The following is a 12,514-nucleotide window of genomic DNA, read 5'->3' as shown; positions in this document are numbered from 1 at the left end:
ATAATAGTGAAAAATATAATTATAGACAAATAAAATGTAGTATTTAAAATGTAATACTACATACTATTTTAACTTTTACATTTGTAACCAAAAAGAAAATTATATGCAGTATTACATTTATATATATGTATGGAACATTGTTTTAAAGACGAATTAACAGAGTAATTTTAAAAACGAAGTATGCTAGCACTACAGTGAGGTTTAGAAACAATGTTTTGAAAAAAAGCGAAGGATGCAATTTTAAAAAATATGCAATTCAGTTGGTAGTTGCAGCAATATGACGTTTTCATTTTCATTTATGGAATTTGCAAGTGCAAAACTTGCAACTAAATTTGTAAAGCAGTACACGATAATGAAAGAAATAAAACTAGAACGGATTATTCTGAAATCCGCATAAAAAACTCTATAACAGCAGCTTCTTCATTTGCTTCTTTTTTAACTCTATTATTGGGAGGCTGAACCTTCAGGCAGAAGATACTTAGCCGGTGGGAGCACAGCAACAGCTCCCTTTTGAGGATCAGAATACTTTCTGTACACTACCTTCAGCTTTTCATTTACAGCAGAGGAGTGCAAGCTCGCCAATAGTTTAGCACAATCCCTGTTTGCAATCAACAATGCCAAATAAATTCAAGAAACAGTTGAATCATAAATCCAAACAATATTAACAACACCGAATCTATTTTTACATACATAAGTTGTTCTTGTGAGTAGCCAGTGTGCAACTTAAGCGTCTCATTCCAAAGGGGAGTCTTATTCAGAGTGCATCTAGCTGCGAACACTGCTGAGGCAGCAAGCATTGATGGGCAATACATTAAGGTCGCGTAATTCATCATTCCCAACTCAGACAGAAAATGGGTCATGTTTTCCAACTGGAAAATGCACAAATCCAGAAACACATTCAGACAAGACATCGTCAAATGAAAATAAGGTAAAACCAAAAAAAAGAAGTTCACAAACTCACTCACCTCCTGATCTGGGACTGATGCCTTGATAAAACGCACCAGAAAAACAAAAGGTGTGGGAACAGTCAAAGTCCATTCCAACTTTCCCAGTATAACTTTCTCCATAACAAGTATCTGTTCATGAGTGTAAGCTCTATCTGAGAGCTGGACAAAATCATTTACCTGAAATGCAAGACAAAGTGTCATGTTATTCACAATTTTTTTTTTTATTATCGTAGCATTTATCAAGACAGTAACAAAAAATATATACCTCTGGTGGCCAGATTTCTTCATACTTGGATGCCATCAGCATGGCACTGATGCCTACCAATTGCAGCTCCCTCCTTGGAACAGTCTTAACTGCTAGGAATCGATCGATAATATTGATGGTCAGGTAAAGGGTCTCGAGTGAAAGTTCAAACTTGCTGTGGACATCAATCAGCCAATCAACCAGAATAGCTCTCATCTTCTCATTTATCTCAGGTTGTGAGTGAATGTAGTCATGGGGGCGGCTTTCGTGCTTTATGCATCAAAATTTACATTCACAGTATTAGAATGCCTTCACATCAGACACAACACAGAAAACCACAACAGAAACCATGTTTGATACCTCAACAAGTTTATAGAACTTGTAAATGTCATCAATGTACTCCACAGCAGCAAGTTCATTGTCAACATCACTGGCATCTATGTCTATAACGTTCTCCTTCGGTTTGTTAGTTATGCCACATGCAGCCTATAACATCAAAAGGAGGAAAAATGGCATGGTATGTTAGTGATACGATATTGATTCAGACAAAAGCTTGTTTCTTTTTTCATTTTATCTCTATTATCTTTATCTACCTTGCTTCTGGCCGTGAGAACTGATGTAAAAGCTTGTGAATTCTTCTTGGACTTGCGATCTCCTTCCTTTTTCTTGTCTTTCAGGACATCCTTATCTGAACTATCTTCAATGTCAATGACTTCCTCAGGCTTTGGTTTTACAGTAACTTTCTTCTGTCCCGGCTTGGGAACTCTTTTGGCCACAGCGATAGGAGCAGGACCAGCCACATTAGCACAGGCTTGTCTCTGCAACTCCAAAACCAGAAAACAGTCATGACTTGATAACATAACTAAATTATATTGAACAATAATCTACCTAAGTTAATGAAACAAAGTAGCATAAAGAGTAGTTCACCTTGTTATTCTCGACAACTGCTGCGGCTTGTGCTTTGGCAAGTAGTTGGGCACCAAAACTCCTAAAAGAATCATAATAGTATCACATCAATATTAACCTCAACAACTTCTTCTAAACAACAAAATGAAAAAGTTGCTGAAAAAGAAAGAAAGAAAGAGAAAGTGAGAGGGAACCTAGTGATGGGGCGATGAGGCTTGGCTTCAACAACTCCTCTTACATTGGCCAAATTCCCAATATCACCCAACGCCTTGCGATTCTTTCCATCCGCTACACCGTTCTTCTTCTGCTGTTTTTCTCCCCCAATTACTGCTTCACCTAGGAAAATCACAACCAAACCGCTCATTCAAAAGGTCGCAGAATGCTTTTGATCTAAACACAGATTCACAAGATAGTCCCAACAACAATAAAAATACCTACAATAGAAAACTTTTTGGTCTGAAAAGATAGATGAGTTACGCGAAGAGATTTATATACAAAGATCGGGAAAACTGAAACTTGTCCGTTATACAAATAGATTTGATTTCAAACAGCATCTTTCATATTTTCATCCGATACTAAAGTAACGAACCCAGAAACAGAATCCCAAGACATAACTTGAACCAACTTCCCTAGGGGAATCAGAAAATAAAGATTCGCTCAAACAAGAAACAGACATTGAAAGAAAAATACAAAGATTGAAAAGGACACTACCTCTGGCTGCTTGTTGTTGAACTATTGCTCTTGACGCCATTTGGGATATCCTTTTGTTCTTGAAAATGGAATCAAAGTATGAAAAACAACTCTAGGTAGAAGGGTGGATTACCTTCCCCTTCCCTCCCTCTCTCTCTTTCTCTAGGCGCAGAATGAGCTTGAATGAAAATGGGGGTGAGAGGGACAGTGAAATAGCCTTCACATTTGAAGCTAAGGGACACAACGCTTCTCCCTTCAACGGTCAATTTCTGTAGTCGAATTTGGACCTTTGGATTTACATTCATCCGACGATTGAGGTTCGACTATAGAGAATAGCCGTTGGAAATTCAAAAACGAGAACGTGCCTGCAGAAAATGTATTATAATGGAAAAGGAAGGAAAGGAAAACAATAATTAAATAAACAAAAATGTTACAGGCGATAAAAATGTCTTCTTTAATTTTATATCTGGAAAATTAATTTTATTTATAATTTAACGACTTCTTTAAATTTCTGATATAATTTTTTTATATAATATTTTATATATATATATATACACACACAGAGAAAATAGGTGTATAGTCAGAAAATAATATTAACTTAAAAAAAATGCTAAAAATGATTAAACATAGTATTTAATTAAAAGAATAAAATATAATTGATAATTTTATAATTTGTCTTAAGGTGAAAATCATATTTATTGGTAATGGATATTTCTCATATCTATTTAGTTATATAATATAATTGGTTAAGAATAGTTTGTTTTGTAATGATAGTTTTTGGATGTGTAAAAGGAGTTCAAGCCACTGTGTTAACCTTTCTAATTTATTATTTATGTCGCCAATTAAAGTTCAGATGCGTATTAATATATATGGCTTGTAATTAGTTAATTATATGTGATAAATAAAACAGAATTTTAACGAGTGATAAATGGATATGTATTAAAAAAAAAATCATTTCATCTTCTTTTATCTCAAACAAATGTAATAAGCATTGACGTTGTTTTATAAGAAAATAAATAAATAAACGAGTTTTCTTTCCATATATTCACAAAAGAAAGAAAAAAATACATACGAGTTTGAATCATTCGTACACCTACTTATTTAATCATTCTTATTATATAAATTTATCTAATTTTTCAAGTTTTATGAGAATTTTTCGAAAAAACAAATACATATGAATCATACCAAACTTCATATACCCATTTAGAAACCCTATCACCAACATGTTAACCCTTAATCCAAAATGTCATTAACTGAATTTCTAATTATAAAATTATTGCTTTAATAGCATAATTCTAAGAATCATTTTTCACTAATCTTATTTAAAAAAATTTAAACAACTAAAAACTTTTATTTTTTAAATTGATTACTCAAATATATGCAAATAGAAAAGATTAAGTAAAAAAATGTTTTAATTTGTGAAAATAAACTTTTTGTCGTTTGTAACAAAATTTTAACCTATCCATTTGCTAACACTTACATTATTATATAGACATCAAATATTGAAATTAATATTTCAAGTTCACTTTAAAGTTGTATATCAACATGATATTAAGTAATTGGAACACACTCACATATAAAATTTCAAGCTACTAAGAGTTGGAACAAATTGTCAACTCAAGATAATTTGCTTTGACCACTGGATTTAAGTAATTACTAATTAAAATTAAAACAAAGCTTTGTGTTTCAAAACTTTTCAAATACATCATGATTGAGGATAAAATGTTGTTGTTCTTAATATTATTTTAATATATTAGCATTCTTTTAAGTTAAATTAATTTTTTAGTCCTTCTAAATTTTTTATTAAAAGATTTTAGCCTCTCTTAGTTTTCGGCGATTTTAATTCTTATAGGTTAGAAAACTCATAATTTAATTTAAGTTTAAGTTTCCATATTATGTGCATTTATTTATATTTAATTTATTGCAAGATTGAAATTGTAATTCAATCTTATTATATTATATAGTGTAATATTTTTGGGATTTTCAATGACTTTCCTTTCAAATAATTTTCACATTAAAGCTGGTGCAATTTTTTAATTGTCTATTGGTGTAAATAATGTCAAGAAAATCTCAATATCAAAGTACTTTCATTTTAGATAAATTAGTTTATCAACGCTTCAAACAGTACTACAAAAATGATACTAAAAATTCCGTAATCGTACAGGGCAATAATATACATTTGTTCATTTAAATTTAATCAATATTCATTATATAAGAAAAAACATATAAAACTTACAAACAAATAAATAAAAACACTAACTTTTTTAATAAGAATTTAATTATTTTAAACAAATCTAAAATTACAAGGACATAAAATTATATTTTTGTTTAAAAAAAATTTATTTATATAAGAAACTTATATAATTGTTTATACACGTCAACTTCTATTATATATACAGATAAGATTTAATAATTTAGATAACTTCTTAAAATATACGTTAATAAAAATATTATAGTATATTATGGATTATAAATTTTAAAGTTAAAAATATTTGAATAATTTTTTATTTTTTTAATTTTAAATTAAAAATAAAAGTTATTAAAATATTTTATGTTTAAAATATGTTTTTTTTTTATGAGTAGAAATTTTTATGTCAACTAAAATTTAGACTTGTATCAAATTAGTTTAACAAAAAAATAATGTCATAGCTTTGAAAACGAAATAAAATTCAACTATTGTTTTCATCTAAATAAAGATAAATTTGGTTCGAGTTTACAACATTAAACTCCAATTCCAAATGCGCATCCTCCAACAAACATAAATATAAAGATCTCAAAATCATATAATTTATAAGTTCTAATTTTTAATTTAAAAATTCTAACCATTTTCGTCAAGTCAAAACACGTTCAAATACATTTACATTTCAAATTACAACAATTAACTCATTAGTCTAAAATATCCAATAAATTTTAATATACAGGTAATTTCATCAAATATTCAAACCAACATATATATAGTCTCATTAAAGTATAGTTACAAATTTAAATTGTTTTATTAAAATTCTAAATAATTTCCCCAATACCAAAATATAATGATCCAACAATTTCACAATAAGTAATTAGTGTTGCTTCCTCCACATCACACACTACTTTCTACACCTCTCCAATTTTGTTTATTTCCAAAACTACCCTTAGGTTAAAACTTTATTACTTTTACCATTTGTGATTTTTAATATATTTGAAAACTCTAATTCTACCTCATTTATTCAATTGTACAGATGCAACCCCATCCCCACAAATTCTCTCTTATCTTCCCATTTTCGTTTGAGTTCCTCTCTTTCTTCTTCTCTTCCTTTCTTTTTCGTTCATTCTTCTCTTCCCCATTTCCCTTTTGAGTTTCATTGCTTCCATTGTTGTTGATTGCTGGTGTGGAGGAGCGTGGATCCAGGTTTCGTTGGGGTTTGTTTTCGTCTCCATCCAGGTTGGTTTTCTTCACCACTCTTTTCTAGCTTTGTTATACAGTTTAATTTGTATGTGTATTTATGTTGTATTATTGTCATTTTGGTTTGAATATGTGTTGTGTTGTTATTGCTGTTGATTCTTGCATTGTGGATATGCTGCTATTTCCTTAGTTTTTGGCATGAACAGAGCCCGCGAAGGCTACAACGGGAGTGGGATATCTGTTGGACCTTCAATGAACATATAAATTAAGTTATTAAATTAACTTAAAAAATAATCTCAAATTAATAACAATAAATTAATATAATAAAACGAAAGTTAAAATATGGTAACCCTTCAACGAATGTGAAAATCCGTCAACGGATATCAACACCCGTTGAAGGGGAATGGATATTTCTCCTTCAACGGATGTTGACATTCATTGAAAGATTTCCACATCCGTTTAGTTGGTACTTCAAGTTAACTTTATTTTTTCTATATAATTATAAAATTGTTCAACAAGTAAAGAAATACAAAAACAAAAATATTTTTCTATATATAAATTACATTATTAAAATAACTTAAAATTGATAACAGTGAACAAATATAATAAAACAAAATTTAAATAATGGTTACCCTTTAACGGATGTCAAAATCTGTCCACGGATATTAAAATTCGTCGACGAATATCAACATTCGTTGAAGGGTAACCATCTTCCTTTCGCACATCTAAGACGAACCTCCTCTGCAAATACCACCACCATCACTAAGACCGAGCTCTGCACCACCACTGACCTTTGAAACTTTCCACCAAGCACACCACACACAAGACACACTCACAACACCACCACACTCATAGCACAATGAAATAGTTAGATGAGAAGAAAAAAATAAGAACCGATTTTCGTGTGAAAGTAATGGGGTGTGGGATGCATTAATTAATATTCAATTAATGAAGTGGGTGGATGTTAATGAAAATTAACTACAATAATTAAATATTACTTAATAACAAAAGAGGAATAGAAAAGTGTTGTGTAAGGAACTCTCATAAGTCATCTCACATGCAAAAACATCATTTTTGACAAAACCAGATCTATATATTCCAAATTATTTGCATGGTGCTAACAAAATTTTCTTTTAACTTCTTTACCTAAAGATTACAATTATTCCAATAAAAGCTCCCTTAAGTTTTAGTTTAATATAAATCCTAAAAAATTTTGGTACCAATATTATCCTATAAAGATTAATTTTCACCAATAAACCCCACATGCAAGTACATATTACTAGAGATGCAAACAACCCAACGTAACCATCTCTGAAAAGAAAAATTAAGAGAAAATCACTTTACACAATTTTGATCATTAAGTTATCTTCTCATCTTTATTAACTTCACTAGAACATAATTGTATCTTGAAAAAAAATGCATAAATTTTATTTACAGAAGAATTTAAAGAGAATACAGAAAAATAATATTTTTAAATATATTGAATTTTATAAATAAAATTTAAAATAATTAATTTTTTCTTTTTATAAACTTTTCAACATACACATATATATCGACAATTTAAAAGAAATTTTTTTATGTTGGGAATAAACGTTTTTAATTTTGTTGATTATTTTAAGAAATATTCTCAAAAGAAAACAAAATGTTTCAAATATAGTTGTCAACTTAATTCACATTTCTTAATTAAATACCATTTTAACCTATTTTATTCTCCAGAATGTTATCACATGACTATTTGAGGGTGGGCAGATGCAACCCCCAATTTTATAAACTTATAATGAAATATACGAATTATTTAAATTTTGTACCCTACAAACTTGTATATTAACCCATAATTAAATGATGGACTAGTGTTTAGATTTATTGTTTTTCTCTCCCATTAATTTGATTGGGTTTTAAAAGCCACTGCAATAAGGTTTTCTGTTTGCTTTTGGATCACATGTTGGGCTGTCCGACAGAAGAAAACAGAGAGAAACAAAATTCATTCACACAACCACAAACTCTGGCTGAATTTCTCCCTGCACCCTGATACTTTAAAAAAAGAGTCTAATTTTACTTATAGGATAATGATACTTTTGACAACATTTTTTTAACATAATTTATATAATTAGTCCAAAATTACTCTCCAATCAATAATAAGAATCATAAACACCAACATGGATCAATCACATAATGACACATAAATAATGTTAAAATGTTAAAAAAAGTTGTCAAAATATCATTATCCTATAAATAAAGTAATTTTCTTTCTCAAAATAAAACTCTTTCTATTTTTACCTCCATAACTCAATTTGAAATTCTAAAAAAACTAAAAAGAAAACCAAGCCTTTAGGAGCTATTTCATTTATTGAGTGGTCTCTACTCCCATTTGTTGCCCGTGTTTCGTTTCTTTATCATTAATTTCTTTTTTCTAAAATTTTTGATAATAGAATTGATGATACAATTTGAAAATGGTATTTCCTTAATGGAATTCCCCGATTTTTTATATTTTCTTTGAATCTTGGGGTTTAAGATCGGAAGAGCGTCGTGATCTTAGAATAAATAAGGAATTCAAGGTAAAGTAAAGTCGTTTTTGAAGTGCATGACTTTTCTAACATAGAGTCATGTGAAAATTACATGCCTATTTCCATAATTTTTTTAATATTTGGTCACATACTTTATAAAATAATAATTTTGTTTATAAATAAATTTAACCGGGATAAAAAAATGTCTTTATTATACGACGTATTTTTACCATACACCGTAAAAATTTGCCTACATTTTTAGAAAATACCAGTTCAATCCTTTCCGAGATGTGTAGCGGGTTTGAATTTTATTTTGGATAGTATTATTTTGATATTCAACCAACTTTACACACATTTTACATATATTATTTTACTTTTTAAAGGTTGTCATGTTTTAAAAAAAAAAATTCATTTATTTTCTTGCAAACGATCAAAATATTTGTTTTTACTTTTTTCTTCACCAATCTCTTAATTGACGACTAATAGTTATACTAAAACTAAACATGCCGGAGATTTATGTGGCCAGAAAACCCTAAAATTTAATAGTAGATGATGAAGAAAGAACTTAAAGTTACTCAAAATCTCCGGCATTTCAGTTTTTTAAATCCAATAGACTAGAATTAAATGAAATACAAATTATTAAAAATGATTTCCCGTTACTAAATATGTTATAGCAATCTGAAAATGTTGGTAAAAAAAACACACACGTAGGTTAAAAAGTAAGTTGTTTCAAGATGTTTTAGGCAGCAACATACGATAGAAAGCAGACTAAGCAATTTCAAAAGATGTTGTTTTAACATTATGTTGGCAATAACAGTTAGCAGTTCGAGAAGTTCATTAGAAAATACACTGCCAAATTTCACCTTGTTGCACTTAGTGAATTTCATAAGGCGACGAAGGAATTGACTGTGAAAAAACTAAAGGAGTTGATTTTTGCCTGCTTCTTCAACTCTATTGAGAAACAGTACCTTCAGGCAGAAGATTTTTAGCTGGTGGGAGCATAGCAACAGCTCCTTTCTGAGGATCAGAATACTTTCTGTGCACTACCTTCAGCTCTTCTTCATCCCCAACCATGGAGTGGAAACTCACCAATAATCTAGAACATTCCCTGTTTGTAACAAACAAAACCAAATACAATTAAAATTAAAGAAACAATAGAAGGATTTTACTAATACAATATGTCCAATTCACGTACATAAGTTGTTCTTGTGAGTAACCAGTGTGCAACTTAAGTGTCTCATTCCAAAGGGGAGTCTTATTCAGAGTGCATCTAGCTGCGAACACTGCTGAGGCAGCAATCATTGACGGGCAATACATTATGGTTGCATAGTTCACCAATCCCAACTCAGACAGAAAATGAGCCATGTTTTCCAACTAAAAATGCAGACATTGAGCAACAAGTTCAATAGCAAGAATCATAGGTTAAGAGATTTGAAAAAAAAAAAGAAAAAAGAAAGGCCTGACAACTCACTCACCTCCTGATCTGGGACTGTTGCCTTGATAAAACGAACCAGGAAAACAAGAGGTGTTGGCACAGTCAAAGTCCATTCCAGCTGATATAGTATGGTTTTCTCCATAACCAGTATCTGTTCATGAGTGTATGTTGTAAGGCAGACAAGACCTTCAACCTGCAGTTCAACACAAGTGTTAGATATTCATTGAAAAGGTCAATACATCAACGTAGTAACAAATGTATATGTACACACACATATATATAAATACACACCTCAGGCGCCCAGATTTCTTCATACTTGGATGCCATCAGCATGGCACTGATGCCAACCAATTGCAGTTCCCCACTCCTTGGAATACTCTTAACTGATAGGAACCGATCAATGATATTGATTGTCAAGTAAAGGGTCTCAAGTGAAAGGTTAAATTTGGTGTTGACTTCGATCAGCCAATTAACTAGTATAGCTCTGGACCTCTCATTTATCTCAGGTTGTGACTCTATGTAGTCACGAGGGCGGTTCTCATTCTTCATGTATCAAAAGAACGTTTACATATATTAAAATTATCTCACTTCAAACGCAGCATACAAAATGGATCAAGGGAATCGCGTTTGTTACCTCAACAAGCTTATAGAACCTGTAAAGGTGATCAATATACTCCACAGCAGCAAGCTCATTGTCAACATCACCAGCATCAATGTCAATAATCTGCTCCTTCGGTTTGTTTGTTATGCCGCTTGCTGCCTGCAATAGTTTCATAAGAACTTCTTGTCCAAAAAAAGAGGAACGGTGGCGTTCTCGTACATAGCAAGGTTCTTGATTTTTACCTTGCTTCGAGCCGTGAGCACTGAAGTAAAAGCGTGTGAATTCTTCTTAGAGTTGTCATATCCTTCCCTTGTCTTGTTTTTCTGAATCTTCTTATCTGGGATAGCTTCCTTGTCGATGGGTTTCTCAGGTTTTGGTTTTACAGTGACTTTTTTTTTACCCCGTTTTTGGACCACTCTTTTGGTCGCTGCAACTGCATTAGAAACAGGTGGAAGTCCAGCCACATTGGCAGAAACCTGTTTCTGCAATTCCAAAACAACAGTTAGTCACAACCTTATAGGATAATTAAACAAGTAATGTAAAGAGTATTTCACCTTATTATTCTTATCAGTATCTGCGGCTGCTGCTGCTTGTGCTTGGGCATGTAGAAGAGCTCTAAAACTCCTACAATTATCATAACAATGTCACCTTAATAATAAGTACGAGAGAGAGATAGAAGAAGAAGAAAAAAATTACCTTGTGATGGGTCGATTAGGTTTAACTTCAACTTCTCCTACATTGACGAAATTCCCAATATCACCTAACGCCTTGCGGTTCCTTCCTTTCGCTGCACACCGGTGTTTCCCTCCTTTCACTACTGCTTCATCTATGGATTAAAAAGAAAGCTACTCATTCGAAAAACTTACGTAGCTTTGAATCGAAACACACAGATTGACATGCAACGCCTATGATAATTCCAAAAACAGAAAGATAAACCCTTTCATGTTTTCATCCAACGGAAAAGAAACCAACTCGGAAACCCCCAAGATCCAACTAAAACAAAAAATTAAACCAAGACCCCAGAATCAGACAGAAAAGATTGAATCAAGAACAAGAAATAACCCAAAGAAACCAGCAGAGCAGCATCATGGTACGATCAAAGAGTACTATAGTGTACATGCAATGCAAAGATTAAAAAAGGACAAATACAAACGTACCTGCGCCCTGTTGTTTAATGGTGGTTCTTGATGCCATTCGGAAAACTCCTTTTTTTTCTTTAAGTTGAGACAAAGTATAATCTCCCTTTCTCTATGATCACTGTCAATGATACGAGAGCGAACACTTTGCCTTCAACGGTCAATTTTTTTTAACCACTTCTTCAGCGTTTCGTTTTGCATTCATATGATATATATACACATATTATATAGCCGTTGAATATTTAAAAATAATCGATAGTAATTAATGGAAAATGAAGATAAAATAATATGAGGTTGGAAGGAAATTCCAACTTTGTGTAAAAGAAAACATGAAATACGCTAAAAAATAGTGGATCTTCGAAATACAAATGCATAACGTACACATGCATACGTGAGTAATCATACTCTCAATGCAATTTTTTTTTATACTCATTCAATACAACAAATATTTTAGGTGAGAATATAAATTTTTTATATAAAACACATTTATATTTTAAAAAATATTTAAAACTATATATTAATTTAATATATAAGAAAGAAAATTGGGAGTTAATATCATCCTTCTTTATCCCTCACTTATTTTTTTCTTTACAAAATATCAAAGTTTATTTTATTATGACAATTTTATCTATATTTTGTCAAATGAATATAACCTATGTCAAAATTACT

At 31.0% G+C, this 12,514-nt stretch overlaps 2 protein-coding genes across 2 annotated transcripts; both read right to left on the bottom strand.

Annotated features, from left to right (window-relative positions):
• Positions 1-260: 260 nt before the first annotated feature.
• Positions 261-2,988, bottom strand: LOC106753770 (G2/mitotic-specific cyclin S13-7). The gene is made up of 9 exons (XM_014635617.2): positions 2,809-2,988; positions 2,292-2,433; positions 2,119-2,179; positions 1,785-2,009; positions 1,552-1,677; positions 1,213-1,461; positions 966-1,124; positions 691-869; positions 261-598 (listed from the first exon to the last, which is right to left on the bottom strand). The coding sequence occupies exons 1-9, from the start codon at positions 2,846-2,848 to the stop codon at positions 445-447; spliced, it is 1,335 nt and encodes a 444-aa protein (XP_014491103.1). The 5' UTR covers positions 2,849-2,988; the 3' UTR covers positions 261-444.
• Positions 2,989-9,548: 6,560 nt separating this feature from the next.
• LOC106753858 (G2/mitotic-specific cyclin S13-7) lies at positions 9,549-11,991 on the bottom strand. Its single transcript, XM_014635726.2, has 9 exons — positions 11,867-11,991; positions 11,406-11,535; positions 11,264-11,333; positions 10,952-11,191; positions 10,743-10,868; positions 10,400-10,651; positions 10,149-10,301; positions 9,869-10,047; positions 9,549-9,781 (listed from the first exon to the last, which is right to left on the bottom strand). The coding sequence occupies exons 1-9, from the start codon at positions 11,901-11,903 to the stop codon at positions 9,625-9,627; spliced, it is 1,344 nt and encodes a 447-aa protein (XP_014491212.1). The 5' UTR covers positions 11,904-11,991; the 3' UTR covers positions 9,549-9,624.
• Between the last annotated feature and the right edge of the window lie 523 nt (positions 11,992-12,514).

Source organism: Vigna radiata, unplaced genomic scaffold, assembly GCF_000741045.1.
Source record: "Vigna radiata var. radiata cultivar VC1973A unplaced genomic scaffold, Vradiata_ver6 scaffold_7, whole genome shotgun sequence".
Taxonomy (NCBI): domain Eukaryota; kingdom Viridiplantae; phylum Streptophyta; class Magnoliopsida; order Fabales; family Fabaceae; genus Vigna; species Vigna radiata.
This window is presented reverse-complemented; position numbering and strand designations above follow the sequence as displayed.